The sequence below is a fragment of the Coenobita brevimanus genome, chromosome 98 (assembly GCF_032717465.1).
Source record: "Coenobita brevimanus isolate Jiangsu-jjx chromosome 98, ASM3271746v2, whole genome shotgun sequence".
In the NCBI taxonomy this organism is placed as follows: domain Eukaryota; kingdom Metazoa; phylum Arthropoda; class Malacostraca; order Decapoda; family Coenobitidae; genus Coenobita; species Coenobita brevimanus.
This window is the reverse complement of record NC_137051.1, coordinates 17,449,692-17,469,254: the sequence shown is the minus strand read 5'-3', so window position 1 is coordinate 17,469,254 and position 19,563 is coordinate 17,449,692. Positions and strand designations below refer to the sequence as shown.

At 42.5% G+C, this 19,563-nt stretch overlaps 1 protein-coding gene across 1 annotated transcript in view; it reads left to right on the top strand.

The window, feature by feature from the left end:
- The window catches only part of LOC145413986 (inactive dipeptidyl peptidase 10-like), a 145,910-nt gene that overhangs the window by 7,530 nt on the left and 118,817 nt on the right, over nucleotides 1-19,563 (top strand). The window contains exon 2 of the mRNA XM_080283558.1: nucleotides 18,340-18,553. Coding sequence (XP_080139684.1) covers nucleotides 18,340-18,553 — 214 coding nt within the window. The remainder of the gene's footprint in view (nucleotides 1-18,339; nucleotides 18,554-19,563) is intronic.

The following is a 19,563-nucleotide window of genomic DNA, read 5'->3' as shown; positions in this document are numbered from 1 at the left end:
GACAGAGACAGAAAGAGAGAGAGACTTTTATGTAGATACACTGGCCACACAGACTTTACGACTCCTAAACACTGGTCTGACCATAATACTAACAGAAGAACCTACCCTCCAGTCCAGGAAGTATGAGAGAGAGAGAGAGAGAGAGAGAGAGAGAGAGAGAGAGAGAGAGAGAGAGAGAGAGAGAGAGATTAAATAATACTATGAGCATTAGTCCTCGTGTTATTTTTTTTTTTTTACCTTTCCTACTATGCATATCAACTTATTTGTTAATTTTCATGTATATCTCACTCGCCATATGCCTTGTTTATATTTCTAACCTCTGAAGCGTCTCTCATAATGTAGACGAAGACAGCGGACCGGATAAACATCAGATCTACGAGACTACATAGCCTCCATATTCTCCATAAATTTAAGCTGTTCGTCCTCATTCTGGTGGCGACGTCAGTGTTATGGTTTACGTACTAAAGATAAAGAAAAAAAAAAAACAGCTCCCAATGATTACGTAAGACGAGGCAAAAAAAAAAAAAAATCATCCCCAGCCCGAGATTAGCCCTTCTACTCCAGCTTGGCGGGAACTTTGTAAACACCTTCGCGAGAGTGAGAGGAGAGGCTGTTTAAACTCGCTATTTTTGTTTATTTTCGTATTTCCCCGGCCAGATTAAGCGCTTTATGTACCGAAGAAACTTTTACGGCGCCTAGTTTCCGAGAATGGCTAACGAGAAGGCTTGTCAAATAAGCTTTCTGGGTGGGATGAGAAAATTGGAAAGAGTCTGAGAGGTTGGTGAACTAGAAAATAAAATCGCGTCTGAGTTTTTGTAAAGATTAAAAATAAAGACCAAGGACGAGCAAAAGATAATCGTTGGTAAAATGCATAATGTTAAGGCGTCCGTCTTAAATCAGAGAGGGTAATTAGCCTGTCTCTTTTAGGATGGTTAAGGGAAAATAGGGTAATTAAGTGGCGTGTGGCAACCCAGACGCCCTCGCTTGCCACACGTTCTTATTTATGTGGCCCGTAATTTTGTTCTTGGATTTTTGCGAGTCTCTCTATTCTCTCTCTCTCTCTCTCTCTCTCTCTCTCTCTCCATATTTTTCATTCCATTTCTTCTTTTCCTCCAGGTTTTCCATTTTCTCTATCTTTTGCTGCTTTCATTATTTCCTTCCTGCTTCCATCGTTTCCTTTCTTTTCTCTTCTCGTTCTTCTGTGGGTTTTTCACTCTTTGAACCTCGCCACATTCCTCTAATTGCATCTTCTGTGATTCCCTCTCTCTCTCTCTCTCTCTCTCTGTCTCTCTCTCTCTTTTGTTAAAGGTACACATTACACTTCCTCTCCCTTTATGTATCCTCTTCTCTCTCTCTCTCTCTCTCTCTCTCTCTCTCTCCGCCTTATCTCCCAACCACCTCCGCCTAAGAGCTACGCCAGCCACCCCATCCTATAAGGTCGAAATTTACGCCAAATTTATAGGGACTTTCAACCCTGGCAACAATGGAGGTTAGCTCTTTGTTGCACCGAGTTAACCCTTTATTGCAGACTGCGCGGGGAGAGAGAGAGGGGGGAGAGAGAAGGGAGGGGTGGAGGAAAGCGATGGGGTGTGGAAAGACGGGAAGGAAATAGGTAGGTCGGTAGGTAGGTAGATGAATAGATAGATAAGAGAGAGAGAGAGAGAGAGAGAGAGAGAGAGAGAGAGAGAGAGAGAGACTGCTTCAAGGCACTCACGCACGGATGAGGAGAAAATGTATACAAACTGGAAAGAAAGAGGAAACAGAGAAGCAAAGAAAGGAAGACAAAGTGCAGCAAAAGGAGCAAGGAAGAGAGTGGGTGGGAGGAGAAAGAAAACTGGCAAGAGGTAGAAGGGGAGAGGAAGACGGAGGATGAGATGATGGGAATGAGATGACCCAAATAAAGAAGGAATAATGGAAAGTGAAACAAGGAAGGGAAAATGAGGGAGACGCAGGGGAAGAAATGATATACGAATACAGAGAAAAAGAAAAAGAAATTAAAAAAAGGACAGATAGAAAATAAGGGAGAAAGAGAGAAAATAGAGAGGATGATGACTGCTGAGGGAAGAGAGAGGAAGAGAGAAAAGAGAGGGATGGAAGAGAGAAGAGGAAAGCGAAAAGAGAGGGATGGAAGAAGACAGAAGAGGAAAGAAAAAAGAGAGAATAAGGAAGAGAAGAGACGGGGGGAGGGGATAAGAACAGTACAGGAAGGAGGGTAGAGAGAATAAGAAAGAGAGACGGTAGAGGGAGGGAAGAAAAGAGTGGAGGAAAGGGGGAAGATGGAGTGAGGAAGAGAGAAGAGAAAGTGAGGGAAAGAGAGAAGAAGGAGGAGGACCTGGGAAGAGGGAGGAAGAGAGGGAGGGCAAAGAGGTAGGAGGGAAGAGGAAAGAGGGAGGCAAAGGGAGCTGAGAGCGAGTGAGGAGGTTAAAGAGAAGAGAGAGAAGGAGAGAAGATTAAAGAGGACGTGGAGCGAAAGAGAGAGTAACAGGCGGAAAGGAAAGGAAGAGAGAGAGAGAGAGAGAGAGAGAGAGAGAGAGAGAGAGAGAGAGAGAGAGAGAGAGAGAGAGAGAGAGAGAGAGAGAGAGAGAGAGAGAGAGAGAGGTCAGACAGGGTGGAGGGGGGATGGGGGGAATGGCCAAGGCTGCCAGCTACAGTATTTTATCTCACTCACGGGGAGGAGGGAGAGATGGAGGAAAGGAGGGAGGCAGGGAAGGAGGAAAGGAGGGAGGGAGAAGGAGAGGGAGGGAGATAGCGGAGGTAAACGAGGGAGGAGGAATCAAAAGAGTGAGGTGGCGGGAGGGAAGTGGGAGAGAAAAAGGGAGGAGGAGGAGGAGGAGGAGGAGGAGGAGGAGGAGGAAGAGGAGGAGGAGGAGGAGGAGGAGGAGGAAGAGGAGGAGGAGGAGGAGGAGGAGGAGGAAGAGGAGGAGGAGGAGGAGGAGGAAGATGGAGATGAGGATGGGAATGAGGATATGAATGAGGAGGAGGAGGAGGATAGAGAAGTGAGTGAGAGAGAGAGAGAGAGAGATGTGAAGGGTGGAGTCTGGGGATTGTGGAGAGAGGTGGGGAGAAAAGAAGGGAGGGAAGAGAACGGCAGATAAGAGGAGTGGGGATACAAGGGGGGAAATGAAGGGTGGGAAAGAAAGGAGGAAGAGGGGATGGGGGGGATAGGAGAGGAGAAGAGGGAGATGGCAGGACTGGAAGAAGGGAGTCAGAGAGAGAGAGAGAGAGAGAGGCAGGAGGAAGAGTTTTATTTCCATGCGTTTCATCCCATTCTATCAATCATTTTTTTTTAGGCCAGGTTGGGGAGCAGAAGGAAGGGGAGAGGGCGGGGAGGGAGAGGGAGAGGGAGAGGGAGAGGAAGAGGGGGAGGGAGAGGGAGAGGGGGAGGGAGAGGGGTACAAGGGGGATGAGGTGGGGTAGGTGGAGGGGAAATGGGAAGGGGGAGGGAAGTGGGAGGGGTACAAAGGGAAAGGTGGAGGGGTAATGGTAGGGGGCTGGTACATGAAGTCAATCGCTGCCTCTAGATTTACTGTTATTTCGAGTATGTGTCGTCTAACTATATAAATTATCTAAATTAATACATAATCCAGCTCAACACACACACACACACACACACACACACACACACACACACACACACACACACACACACACACACACACACACACACACCTGCCTGCCTTCACGTAGTTATGAGAGAGAAAGGTAACTAAATAGATAGACAGATAGACAGACCGACCGACAGACAGATACACACAGAAAGATCCAGATAAACAGAAACATAGAAAGTATTGATAAACAAGTATATAATACATATACACACGCACACACCCACATACATACATACATACATACATACATACCGTACACAAGAACACATCGTTAAGCAGCCAGATATACTGAAACAGAAAACCTAGACTCAAAATTGTTCTTATCGCTGCATTGCAGGGCCCCACCATCAACATCCTTCCCTGTAATCATTTCATTTCCACATCCCCCCCCCGAGACGACGGGTTGGACGGCAAAACGGAACAGCCACTAGGTCTTAATTTCACAGCCCCTTCAGGTATGCGAAAAGATTTGTACCCACATGAAGAAGGGGTCCAAGCGGGGCCGACATTGTTCTGTCGTCAAAATAGGCAGGTTCTTTGGTATGTGGGTGTAGAGTGTAGTTCTTCCATATCCATAAGTAAGGGGAAGGTCTGGCAAGGTCTGGTTATGTTACGTTAGCTTAGGTTAGGTGAGGTTCGGTAGGGTTGGGGTTGCGTGGGATGGGTTTGGTTAGGTTAGACTTGGTTGGGTTGAGCTGGGTTTCATTTATTTGGGTTAGGTTTTCTCTGGCTATGCTAAGTTAGGTTAAATTTAAGTTGGTTATGTTGTGTTAGATTACGTAGGTTAGATTATGCTAACAACTATTACCCTATTTTGTCTAATATCATTCTCACACTACAAAACTAAAAAGAGGTATAATGGCATGTTGGGTGGCATATAAGAAGAAGCGTATAGTAGGAAGGGTAATAAGCGAAAGCTAATTACTTCAATTTTCATCAACCGACCATAAGACGATTTTATTCAGCCATGGAACGACCTCTGTTAGCGAAGAGTTACTGAAAGCTATAACTAATCCCTCCAGTTTGAAATGACTAACCCATAGGAGAATATAATTGTCATGTTGCAAGAATAAAAAAGTAATCAGGCTGAAGCTTTTATATCATTTTTATTTTTTTCACTTTCTTTTCTTTTTTTTTTTTTTTGGTGCTTGGGATGGGTCTTCACATGGTGGTACCGATATAACTGGGCTGTGGAGGTATCTGGTTAAACAAATGTCTCTCAATCCATCCCTCTCCCCCTCCCCCCTTTCCCGTCTCCCGAAAGAAGAATGGTGGACTGATTGAAGAGGGCAACTTCAGCACTTCACTGGGTTCATGTTCAGATGAGCCTGGGGTTGCAGCTACTACGATAGTGCGTTTACTCTAACTTGGTCTAAAATTGCCACCTTTTCATGACTGCGGTGTTGTAACAGTAGGCTGGCAATAAAATACGATGCTAGTCACGAAAAAGTGCTAGAGAAACGTTGTAGAATCCACTGAGCTACGTGAATTATGCTGCAAAAGGACAAAAATCAGAGCCAAGTTAGGGTGAGCAAAATATAGTCTCCATTTTGTTTGACTCCACCCCCATACTGCAGGGAGTAGGTGGATATTGGCCTTTCGTGCCTGTTTGTAATTGTTCCTTAATCTAATCCATCTCAACTGTCATTTATAGCATGATTACATTAAATACGAACTAATTAAAATGGTGGCTATAATCAAAATGGCCTTTAAGTAACTATTGCCGTGACCTTCTGTGATGTAATGGGATTATTCAAGGTTAACAGAGAGAGAGAGAGAGAGAGAGAGAGAGAGAGAGAGAGAGAGAGAGAGAGAGAGAGAAATTAGTTTGCATATATAATTTAAATTTTTTCTTCGACATTTTCTCATACCTTAATTACTGCACCAACATTATCATCACCTTCTTAGAGGTGTTTTCTTTTAATAATTTGTCTGACTTATCCCTCAGTTAAAAAAAGGATTATGTCTCGCATTAAGTGATTATATCTTGCATTATCAACCTCCTTCTCTCTCTCTCTCTCTCTCTCTCTCTCTCAGGCGTTCCCAATGCCCTCACCTCCAGACTCAGCACTGTCTCATTTAAACTCTCCTCGTTTCTTACCCGCGTCTACTTATTCTCTCTCTCTCTCTCTCTCCCCCAATGATTTCCACTCAATTACACCCTCTCCTGACCCCTTCTCCCCCTCCCTCCGCGCGCGCGCACACACACACACACACACACACACACACACACACACACACACACACACACACACACACACACACACACACACACACACACACACACCTACATTCCTCCTAGGTACACCCGTCCCATTCCCACCCACACATTTCCCCCCCCAACCACACCCACTCCTGTCATCCCTCACCCACCACAATACCCCTCCCTCCCCTCACCGAATAACACTCCAGCTCTCCACTCCCTCAGACATCCCCCCACACACAGGCCACCCACTTCCACCCACACACACCCACATCCTAGCCACATATTCATCTCCTCCATCTCTGCACCACACTAATCCCCCATCCACACCCACAACTCATCCACATATCCACCCATCCCGCCCCTGCTCCCCACTCACATCCATATCCCATCCATATACTCACTCCTCCCACTTCTACTCACACCCTAGCCAAAGTACACAACTCCCTTCCTCCCTCCCCCACACACCCACATTCGCCCTACCCCCACGCCACCCCCACGCTCACTCATGCCCCCCCTCTTCTCCCCCCCGCCCCCTCATGCCCCCTCTTCTCTCCCGTCCCCCCCCCCCAAACGTCCTCAGGGCCCCAGAGACGATTTCCCGATAAACCCCTGATTTTTGAGGCTCCCTTCACGCTTCCTCTCCCTTGCACCTCTCTCTCTCTCTCTCTCTCTCTCTCTCTCTCTGGTAATTATTTGCTTTGTTTTTTATCGGAAAGTTGTTGCTACTGCCCTATTTATTTACCAATACGTTTCATGCTATTTTACTTTACTGGTTTTAATTTATTGTATGGCAAGTGTCATGATCATCGTCATCATCATCGTTATCAGTATCATGAAATCATTTTGTCATTAAAGTATATTATTATTATTATTATTATTATTATTGTGATGAGGAGAGGTAGATTGAGGTGGTTTGGACATGTGGAGAGGATGGGGGATGATAATTGGGTGAGAAAGGTGAGAAGTGTTAATATTGGGGGTGGGGTTATGAGGGGTAGACCGAGAAAGACATGGGACGAGGTCATTAAGTGTGACCTTAGGGTAAAGGGACTGAACAGCGAGGCTGCAGTGGATCGTGAAGCGTGGAGAGCCGCCATTAGGTGACCAAGGCCGACACATGCAAGCATGTTGGAGCCTTTAAAAACGAAACGATTATTATTATTATTTTTATTATTATCATTATAATTATCATTACTACTACTACTACTACTATTATTTTTATTATTAATATTATTATTATTATTATCATGACTGTTTACGGTATATACGTATTATGAGTATACTGTATACTATATTTCATCATCATTCACCATCATCTTCTTCTTCATCATCATCATCATCATCATCATCAGCAGCAGCAGCAGCAGCAGCCGCAACAGCAGCATTTTCTTTTTCCTCTTTATCCTTATATCTTCCTATTTTGTTACCGTCTCCCTTCTTTTTCTTCCCCTTCTCTTAAAAGTTACTGCGCTCACCAGTATAATGATGATATTATTATTATTATTATTATTATTATTATTATTATTATTACCATCACTAACATTCCTTTGCTTTATTTTCTCCAATCAGCCTCTAAACTACAAAAGCGATTATTATTTTTATATTTCACTCTTGCCGTCACCAGACCATTTTAATCAGTTTAGGGAAGATCTCATAATGAAAAAAGTCTACGTCATCTCCACTCCCTCTTTCAGTACAGTTAGGCCAACTACATTTCTTTCCTCCGACCTCCTCACGATTAGATTCACCTCAGAAAACATCTCTCGTGCTGAAAGGGCTAACAGACCGTCATAAAGAAGTTACAGCTTTCTCTCACACTTTCTCACATTCTCTCACACTCTCTCACATTCCCTCACACGCTCTCATACTGTTCCCTTCATTAACTCCTCTCATATCCCCCTCGCTTTTTTCTCACATACTCTCACAATGTCTTATCAACTCTCTTGTATTCTTGCTTTTTTCACACAAATTCATTCTCTCTCATTTTGTCTTCATCTCTCTCTCTCTCTCTCTGTTTGTCTTCCGTCTGTCTGTCTGAGTGTCTGTTCGCCTATCTGTCTGTCTGATTATTTGTCGTCTATCTGTCTGTCTGTCTATCTATGTGTGTGTGTGTGTGTGTGTGTGTGTGTGTGTGTGTGTGTGTGTGTGTGTGTGTGTGTCTCTCTCTCTCTCTCTCTCTCTCTCTCTCCTGGGATTTTCAAAGCCTCTCGCCCTTCGTTTCAAATTCCTTCGTCACATTTCACCACTCCATTTCCTCAAGTCTCCCATTTTTTTTTCGCCCACTCCCTAAGTCTATCGTTGTGCCCTCGATGCATTATTTTTCACGTATTGTTTTTCCTCCCTTCACTCCGATGACGATTTTTTTTCATTTTCATTCATGTTAGAGAGAGAGAGAGAGAGAGAGAGAGAGAGAGAGAGAGAGAGAGAGACTTGTAGTAGAGTATCATCGTAGTGAAGGGGTGAAATAAAAAAATAAACCTAGTCTCCCTATTATCCAACCTTTTTTTTTTTTTTTTCAGGTTCAGAGTTTCTCCCAAACTTTTCTTCTTTTATTCACCTTCAAAAGTCAGCGAAAAAAACTGAGATGCTTTGTTTCTATACTTTTTTTCGACTCAATTTAAGGGTTTAAGAAAGGCGATACTGTGTTGGGATTTTGTAGGAACATATAGTGAGGGAAATATGGGTGGTATTGTGTTACGCGTGGGTCTCTCTCTCTCTCTCTCTCAATTTTATTTTCCGATGTTTCTCTATTGGCATGCAATTATTTTCAATTCCACTTCATGCAGATGTCACTTCATACATGCAGTTATTTACTACAATTAAGGTATATATATATTATATATATATATATATATATATATATATATATATATATATATATATATATATATATATATATATATATATATATATAAACACTGATACCCCTGTATTTTCTAACTCGGTACCATCCAACCAGAATAGCCAACGTTTACCATCAGTCACAACCTATCCATCCATCTGATATCCAGTACAGTTCCCATCTATATCGGTCTACCTGTCTAAGAATCCAATATATTGCCTGTCCACCCACATCCGTTTCTTCCTTATATATTATGCAGTGCCAAGGAAATTCTCAGATATATATAACACGCTGAATACAGCACATCTACCTATCAATGTCCATCCATCCAAAATTTCTCTCTTCCCATCGGAATTTTCAAAGAGAATTACGTAAAAAAGGACATGCGTAACTTCTCTCTGACAATCAAATACAGTGACCAGTAATTCAAATTCTATATCTGTTAATGGAACTGTCCCCTACAATGCACCCAATAATCTGCAAGAAAAGTATATACGTAACATACCTCATTTATTTATAATAAGGTACGTTTGCAATCAGAACGTAACCCATCTATCTGGCAATCCAACACAACGTCCAGCCATCCAAAATTTCTTTTTAGAAACCATCCAAAATCGTTAGTCTTTACATCAGAACTGCCAACAACACACTCAATAATCTATCAGAAGTTGCAGAATATATATATATATATATATATATATATATATATATATATATATATATATAACATCTATCAAAGTCCCGAAAGAAAATATAAAAACATCTATCTGACAATCCATCAACAACGTCCATCCACCCAATATCTCTCTCTCTCCTTTACATCGCAACTGTCAAAGAACTCACCCTAGTATCCATCAGAAGAAATATATATATATATATATATATATATATATATATATATATATATATATATATATATATATATATATATATATATACATATATATATATATATATATATATATATATATATATATATATATATATATATATATATATATATACAATCAGAACGGTAACTTCCTATATATATACAATCAGAACGGTAACTTCCTATATATATACAATCAGAACGGTAACTTCCCTGACCTTTTTCAACGTCATGTCAGGTGTGGACACGCAAAAATGTTTCCTTGGCGAATATTCTGACTTCCAAATATCCTGCCTGGGCCGGGACCGAAATATCCAGCGGCGGTAAACTTCAGGAGATTCGGGTGTTTGCCATCTTTCGGCTCTGTGACCCTATTTTGATTCTCCATTTTACTTCGTGAATTCTTGCCCGTTTTTAAGTTTTGTAACCCCTTCTCTCCGATGACGTATTACTGTATTGTTTCTTCGCCCAACCGATTTTACTCAGCATTAAGTTTTCGAACTGGTGAGATTAGTCAAAGCCTCAATTAACCCCTTCAACAGAGATGGTTCTTCGTAAGCTGAATACAAATAAAATTAAAATACCGTAGCAAAAATGAAATAAATACGTCATCGAACTGACGAGGTGAACCCCGTGTTTCCGCCATATTGGGAGTTTTTATTTATTATTTTATTTATTCTTACGTTCATTCGATCGTAGAGGGATTAATATTTCCAGCTCGCCCCTATTGCCTCTCCCGCCCGTTTCAGCTCGACCGTTTTATGTCCGTGCGCGTGTGGATGATTGCCGTCTCGTGCCATTTCGTGACTCGTCCCGGCCAAGCCAGACTCAGCAGTGGCGGACAACTGTGTATGTGCTTCTGCAAACGTTGTCTTGTGTGTGTGTGCGTGTCGTCTTGATGGCTTAGTGTGTCCTGTGTGCGAGCCGTGGAGTATATAGAGTAGGCCAGGGAACCACGCACCTCACCCACCACACTTGATTTTTTCCCTCAGTCAATCAGAATTCACGGAATGACAGGTTTTCCCAAAACCTGAGACAAAAACTGTAGACATTTTTTTAATATTTCAGGAGAGAATGGCCACGTAATTATAACCCTTTCCTACTGATTACCTGTCAATTTTTCAAACTTCTGGTACAAGAGAAATGCAGGGTCTTAACTTGCATAAGATGTCAGAATCAGTTGCTGGTGTGAGGTGGTTGGTTGGGCAGGTGTGAGGGCACCGGGTAGCCATGCGTGTTCTGTGGCCCGTGTCTAGTGTTGCCACGTGAGCGGACTGGAGGTGCCCTTCGGAGGAGAAGGGGACAAGCGCTGGAGCAGGGAGCGGGAAACTGGCAGGGATTTGAAGGGGGAAAGACGCTCCCAGGGCGTGAATTTAGCTTGGTATGAATTTGGCTCATTCAAAATTTAAGCAATTGCTTGAACTTGGCTAATTCATTCTCAGTTTTGCTATGTACTAAATTTTGCTTCATGTGAATTTAACAACAAATATCACTGTATTTACAATCACTTGTTCAGTCATGTTTGTGAGCTACGATATATTACAATCATTTCCATTTTCAATTATTATATAGGAAGAAGCTTGACTGATCCATATGAGCAGCCAGATGTGATGTATTACATAGCTGGGACATCAAAAGACGTATAAATAATGCATCTCATGTGTGAGTAAGATGTGTTGTTTTATATTCATGACGAGGGCTTCTGATTCCACATTTACAACTGTATGGAGCCTGCGTGGTATACTGTATGTGACTATTTATAATTTCATCTCTCATCAGACACTTCACAAATAACCAGAAGTGTAGGATAAAAAGAAAAAATGATGACAAACATAAATATCTCTAACACCAGTAAAGAGCTGTATGGATCTGCGTATCCTGGAAACTGGCCAAGATCCATGATAACTACAGCTCCCACTAAGCCAAGCGAATGGAAGCCTTTGTTACCTGCCCTAAACGCTCGCCTCCACCGATAACCCATACACAATGAGGCCAAATTTTCTGTTATTCTCTTCTCGGTACCCTTGGACGACTCTGTTAAACTTAGGAAATCCATCTCGTACTAAAGCGGTAGGAAGGCCACCTCTATCTTTCCTGTTTCTAAGGCCTGTATTCTCGTTGGTTAAGGAAGCTCCCTAACACCTCTTCCTAAGCAACCTATTTTTCTTATTACAACTTACTTTCCTTCTTGATGGTACATAAATCACTGTAATATCGCCATACTCTCCACAGATAACGTACAAAAGAATATTAACCAGTCATATCGAAAAATAAATTGCTAAGGATGAGGTACCAAGGAGCCTTCTTAACCGACGAGACCACTGACGTAAGCCTCTCTTAAGCTGCGCGATATCGTCCAGAAACAGGAGGAATAAATTGGAAAATACGTCATCTTTGCCATAGTTATTTTGTATTTATTTTTTTGTTACCCCTGGACGAGTTTATTCTTGGAAAAGGCCTTCCATAATGAAAGATTTATGAAGGTTTTACTTAATCCTCCTGTTTCGAAAAAAAACTCCTTATATACCTTAAAAAAATAAAGAAAAAGAAAATCGTCCGGGGAACCAAAACAAAGCAATGCTCCCGGGTGCCTGTTTTATAGGGATGCTGTACTTACTGGGATGACGTGTCCTATAGTCACCTCACCTCAGCTCACCTCGTTCATCTCAACTCACCTGAGACAATAGAAAAAAGCAAATGAACATGAAGAAGAAATAAAAACACAAAAGGAAAAATAATGAACATGTTTTTCTACTCTCTGGTAAAACGTCTTAAATTACTGTCAATTATCTGTCTTAAAATCTTTTGATTTCGTTTCCTCTATGTGGAGGGAAGTGGTGGTCGCAACACCTCCTTTCCAAAGAACTTAAATTCATAATTCTCTTCCACAAACAACAATTCATTCTAACTACTGTTTCTATTTCCTGTGTTTATTTTGTCTCTACATTCACGGATATTTTGGTGATTGACGTGAGCCAGGTGAGACGAGGACGAGTCAGGTGTTAGTTAGTACGTACCATCAGGTGTTAGTGTAGGTTCCTGTTGGCTTGTACGTGTGTGTGTGCGTATGCGTGGCTTTTTCGTAGAGGCGTGTGTACTTTTTTTAAGGCTCCAACCACCAAAGAAAACGCTCCCTTGCACATACGGCCTTAAGGGGGTAACGGAGGTATTTCGCCGCTAAACCTCACACACTCGCAATTTTGTATTTTTTGGTGTCTCGGTGTCAGCTTGGTAGGTTGTGCTCAGTGTTGTGATCACACTTTGCTTCCATGTTTCAAATAGTAAGTCACTAGTAAAAGTCACATAGTTCATAGCACGATGAGTCATTTACTCTATTTGTACAGCAGTCACATTTAATCACTGAAGTAAAAATCTATAAGACAGTTTAAAATGCTTGTTTCTATATTCAAATTTAGGAACTTTCTGATACACTTCTGAACATCTCTCATTGTCTCCAGATTATAAGAATTTTTAATATCTTGAGACTTTCTGTAAATTAAATATCAAATATCTTTATACTATGCACTGTATATTTTTCTCACTTTTGCATTAACTCTTAACACATTCACCTTTTGCCAACTCCTCCTTCCTGTTTATGCTCTTTCATCCTCCACCTCTTTCTGCTCCTTCACTCTTCTTTCTCTTTCTCTCTTTCACACTCTCTCCCTCCACCTTCTTCAGTGCCTCCCCCTTCCCTCTCCCTCCTTCTCTCTAGCCCTTCTGCCTTTACTGTTTCGTCCTCACCCCCTTCCTCTCTACACTCCCCCCACTCTCTCTCCCTTCCAGTATTCCTTCATTTTCTTCCTAGTTCAAAATCTTATCCATCCTCTCCTTCTCCCTTGTTCTGTTCCCTTTCTCTCTCTCTCTCTCTCTCTCTCTCTCTCCAGTATCTCCTCCATTTCCCTCCCTTCCCTCCAGCAATTTTCTCTCCCAACTCTATTCCTCTCTCTTCCCTCCCCTTTCAATATTTCCTCTTGCCCTTCCCATTTCTGTTTTCTCTTCTTCCTCCTCCAGTTCCTCTTTCTGTTTCCTCTTAGTCCTTCTTCCTCTTGCTCCTCCGGTGCCTCCTCCTACCCTCTCCCTCTCTCCTCCCCACTTCAGTATTTCCTCTTTTCCCTCCATCTTCTGTATTCTCTCTTTCCTCCTCAATGACCCTTTCCCCCCTCCCCTAAATTTTCCTCCTCTTCCTCTCTCCTCACCTCTCCTTCCTCTCTTTTCTCCTCCTCCTCTTCCTGTCTTCCCTCCTCTTCTTCCTTTCCCCACACCCACTAACTTGACTTCTTTATCTTCTCCTTCCCATCGTTTCTTCCCTCTGCTTTATCCCCTCTTTCTCACTTACATAAATTCCTCTTTATTTCCTCCTGAACTCTCTCTCTCTCTCTCTCTCTCTCTCTCTCTCTCTCTCTGTCCTAAATCTTTTTTTCTGTGGATTCTTGAACTGATTTGAAAAGCATTTACTAATATGCTGTCGATATTTTTAGAGAAGTAAAGATAGACAGAAAAATAGGTAGACAGACAGACAGACAGAAAGAAAGATAGATGTAGAGACAGACAGACAGATGGATGGATAGATAGACAGATAGACGGATGTAGGGAGGGACGGAGACAAAGACAGATGGAGTCAGACAGATAGATAGTGACACTGTTAAATAGACAGACGGAGGTAGACAGATAAATACAAATAGACAGACATATTGACAGACTGGCAGACAGATTGACAGATAGACAAACAGACAGGCAGATACACAAACAGAGAAAGGCGGAGATTAGACGGAAGATTAAGCAACATTGCACTTAATCCTCGCAACTTGAGTCCATTTGCGTAGGATCACTGCGTCTGAGGCGTGGGTAGATAAATGGATCGATAGACAGATAGATGGACAGACAGACAGATGGATAGGTAGACAGAGAAAGAGAGACAGACGCACAGACAGACAGATAAACAAATATATTAACAGACAGACAGAAGCACAGGCAGACAGATAAACAAGTATATTAACAGACAGACATAGACAGATATAGAGATAGACAGATGATCAGATAGATAGGCAGAAGATAGATAGATAGATAGGTAGACAGACATAGATAGATAGACAGACATAGAGATAGATATAGACAGATAGACAGATAAGAAGACAGACAGGTGGAGATATATACCAGGACATACAAAAAATAGACAAACAGATTAGAGAGACAGATAAATGTACACAACTAGATAGACAGAGAGAGAGAATTACGGAAAAAAAAACAAAAAAAAACAGTCCAATCACCATCAAGGTCGGGGCACAGCATGAGGCAGGGCAGGTCAATATATCTCTTACTCTCATTTCCTCTACTCTTTTCCTCCCCTTCCTCTTTCCTCTTCCCCTTCCTCTTGACTAGCATCGTTTTTTTTTTTTCCTGCCTGCTCTCCTTCTTCTTCTTCCTTTCATTTTTCTCTTCCCTCTACCTGTTCACAGCTTGATCTTTTGTCTCCATTTTCCTTTCCTTTCTATATCTATTTTCTCTTCCCTTTTGTCTCTCCTTTCCTCTTTTCTCCTCATTTTTCCCCTCACTCAGCTCTCCTCACTTTCTCACAAGCATCAATCCTTCTCAGAACTGTTTGTACGCTTCTCTTTTTCTCTTTTCTCATTTTCTCACATTTCCTTCTTCTCATTTTCTCATATTTCCTCTCCTTGCTTTCCTCTCTTTTCCTCTTCCCATTTCTCTCTCCAGTGTTACACCCTTTCTTTATATTTCCCTCCTCCTTTTCTCCGGATTTATATTATCTCTTATTTCCTCTCTCCTCTCCCTCCATTTTTATCTTTTCCATCCTTCCCTTCCCCTCCTCGACCTCCTCCTCCTCCTCTTCTTCTTCTTCTTCTTTTCCCCTCCTCATCCTCCATCGTCTTCCCTCCTTCATTCTTCTTTTTCCTTTCATTCAGTCCTTCTTACACTTCCATCCTTTCCTTATTCGCAATTCCTTCTTTCTTTCCTTCTGTCCTTCCTTCCTTCTTTTCACTTTCCTCTTCCTCTTATCGGTTTCCATCCCTCCCTCTTTCGACTTATTCTCCCACTGAACTTCCTTCATTCATCCTCTTTCCTCCCCTCTCGATCTCCTTCCCAACCTCTTTTCACTTCTCTCCTTCCCTCATCCTTCCTTCATTTCTAGCTTCTTTCGTTCCTTTTCCTCCTTAATTTCCCTCTCAATCTCCTTCTCATTCCTTGTCATCCTTCCTTTCTCCTACTTTGTTGTCTTATCATTTTCCTTCGTTTACTGTAATATTTCTTCACCCTTTCCTCTTCCTCTCTCTCTATCCTCCATTTTCCTCACTTCTTTCTTTCTTCCTTTCTTTCCTTCTTAATAATCTTCCAATGTCCTTAATTTCCTCTCCTCTTTACTTTTTAACTTTCTTCCACCAATCCTTTCCTTTCTTCTTTCATCCTTCCATCCATCCATCCTTCCCTCTTTATTCTTAATAGTCATCCAGCTTTCATCTTTCTTAAACTCCTTTCACCTTCCTTCTTTCCTTCCTTCAATCCAATCATCCTTCTTCCACTGTCCAATCTCCTCAAACTCCTTCCTTCAGGCACCTTCACTCGTCACGCCCCACATCCTTCTCCTGTTTCTTCCTTCCTTCCTTCCTTCCGCCGTCAGAGCAATATCCCTCGCTCCCTCTCCTCCTCTTCCTCCTTCCCCTCCCCTTCCTCTTCTTCTTCTTCCTCCTCCTCCTCCATTTTCATCCCTTTCTTCTCTTTCTCATCCACTCCTTCATTTTATTCTCTTTATTCCTTCCCCTCTCCTCCTTTTCCTCTCCTGCTCCTCTTCTTCCTCCTCATCCTCTCCCTCCTCTTCCTCTACCCTCTCCCTTTCCATTTCTTCTCTTTCTCTTCATTCTCCTTCCCCCCTTCCCTCCCCCCCCCTCTCTCTCTCATAGTGTCCAACCACCACAACTGATGAGTTACCCTCTTCCTTCTTATCGCTCCCTCTCTCTTTCTCCACTCTTCCACCTCTCTCTCTCTCTCTCTCTCTCTCTCTCTCTCTCTCCTTTCCGTTTACCTCCTTTCGCTTTGTCTTATTTCCTCCCCCTCTCCTTTCTCCCACTTTTCTTCCTCTTCCTTCCTTTTATTACTCTTTGCTCAGTTTCCCTTTGCTTCCAGTTCCTTTTTCTTCCCTCGCTTTTCCTTCCATTCTTCCTTTCTTCTTCTTTCCATTCTTCCCACACTTTCGTCTTTCTTTTCCTCATTCATTGCCTTCTCTCTTCTCCCCCTCATTTTTTACCTCTCCCACACAATCTTTTACCATTCCATTTCCTCTGCTTCCTTCCAGTTCTCTCCTTTCTTCTTCCCTTCCTTCTCTTCCTTTCCTTTTCCTTCTCTTCTCCTTTACATCCTCTCCTTCTCTCTCTCTCTTCATTACAGTATTATTCCCAAACTTTGTTCTCATACCCTCATTACTTTCCCCTGTTCCTCTATGCCCTCCTTTCTCCTCCCTTCTTTATTTCCTCCATTTACTCTTTCTTTCCCCTTCATTCATTACCTCTTACTCTTTTTTACGACCCTGGAAGCCAAGATTAAAAGGCAATTTTTTTCTTTTTTTGTGTTTTTTTCAGGTATACTTTCATTTTGCATACCTTCCTTTCCCTGGCTTCCGCATTTTTTTTTTTAAATCTTTCCAGTCTTTTCTCAGTTACTTATTTTTCCACCTGTTCCCTTCTGTCTGATTCATTTTTAACAATTTGTCATGTTTCTCCTTTTATTTTTTTAACTATAATTTTTGACCAACTCTTTCTTCTTCCTCCTCCTACTGTTCTGTTTCTCAGTTCCCCTTTCAGCCTTCTCATTCTCACTAACCTTTTCTTTATTCCACCCTTCCCATATCTCCCTTGTCCTCTTCCTTATTCTCTCTACAATCCATATAACTACTAACCTTCTACATATTCCACCCAGTCACTATTCTCACTGACTTCAATATTCACTCCTTACATAACTTCCAATATTTTACATTTTATCTCCACGTCACATGCGATATCTCTCCTTCCATATCTGTACTAACCCCTTTCCCCTCTCCACTCCCGCTGTCTATCTCCTTCCTAGCACAAATCCCCCCTCCTTCCTCCTACCTGGTCACTTTCCATTATCTCAAACTCCACACTAATCCTCTCGCATATCTCTCACTCGCCCCTTCCTCCCCCTCCCCACTCCACACCTCTCTCCCTCTTATCTCACCCATTATTCTTCTCCACTTTGCATAAAATCTTCCCACATTTCTCTCACTCACCTCTTACTGCTTCCTCTGCACTCCACTACTCCACTAACCACTATATTCTTCCCTCCACTCCAACTATACCTCTCCGTATCTCTGCTACTATTCACTTACTTCCAGTCTCCATTCCTTATATTTCTCCTACTATGTCTAACTAACTCTTTTACCCCTCTCTCCTCTCCCTATCTCTCTCTTCTTCTCTTTCCTTCCACTTCTTCTCTCTCCATTCTCCACTTTCCCTATCTCACACTATTTACCCTCTTTCCTTCCACATATCTCTCCTTATCTCTCTCCTTCTCCTCTCCTCATCTTTTTCCTTCTCATTTCCTCCTCTCTCTCCTCTCCTCATCTCTCACTTTTTCCCTATCCTTCCCCAAATCTCTCCCTTCTGTATTCTCACCAATTGCCTATTTATTCCCTCTCCGTCCACATATCTTCCCCTCTCTCTTCTCCCTATCTTACTACTTCTGCTACTACCATTACTACTACTACTCCTCCTTTCCACCTCCCAAATCTTTACTCACACACTAATCCATGGCTCCCTGTCCTTGTCCACTCCCCCTACAGGAGCTGGTCGCCTCCACGCCCAACCAACGCAACTGGCGCGGCATCCTTATCGCCCTCCTGGTCATTGGCTGCGTGTGTGGCCTCATCATCTTCTCCGTCATCCTGCTCACGCCTCCCGACACCGGTCCCAGGTTCAAAGGCACAAGGTTCACTCTGGCCGATGTGCTGAGCGGGGCGTTCTCTGCACAGGGCTTCCGCGGCAAGTGGATATCAGGTGAGGATAGAAGGACAGGTAGAGAGACAGAGCGAAGAAGATATGGGAGGACGGATCCAAGGAAGGGGGGATAGATAGTGTGGGAATTATTAAGCAGATAGGCTGACGATAGGGATTACTGGAAGGTTGAAAGAAGGATAGATTGAGAGATAGAGTGAGGGAAGAGATAGGGGTAGAGTGAGAAAAGGATGAGAGAAAAAAGGGTGCGGGAATTATTTAACTGATACACAGATGACAGGGAATAAAGGGTGATTTAAAGAAGGGTTTGTTCTTCCCTAGACTTCATGACAAACTGACACTAGGTGGGAAGGCAAGAGCGGAGAATTAGTGGAGAATTAGTTATTAGGCAGATGGAAGGACTGATGGATAGCGGAAGGCTAGGGAAGGAGAACTGCGTATTACTAACGGACAGACGCAGGGTTTCCATGGTTTCAAAGAGGCCTTCCATTGTTGGGTTTCGTGGTCAGTGGATAACAGGGAAGTCAGTATGTATGGGTTGATGGAGGAAAGGATGAAAGGAGGGAGGGACAGGTGGACAGAGAGAGCGAGAGAGTAACTGGGTATTAGACTAATGGATAGACTGAAAATGCTGGATGATGTTGGTTTGAGAATTTTTTTTCCATCATACTTCGTCTTGCGTTTGATAAATGGTGGTGGAGTGGACAGAATATTAGGATGTTGTCCGAAAGGACGCGAGATCGTTCCTGGCTAATAGAAGGATAATTTTTTTATTTGTTAAAACATTCTATACTGATATTCTTCCAAACCCGCCGACATGTCATAAAAACACTTCCGTGAATATCGTCACACCAGTACTGACTGAAGCAACCCCGGCATGTATTATGTAAATATGGGCAGTGGGTACCAGCGCAGAAGTGGTCACAAGAGGTGTTTGACATGTAGTAGGACTACTGGGCTTCAGGAAAGGGACTATCTAGTCTACAGACAGGGATGAGGACATAAAAAAACAAAAAAACATGAAAGATGAATGGTTGTTGATAATGACGAAG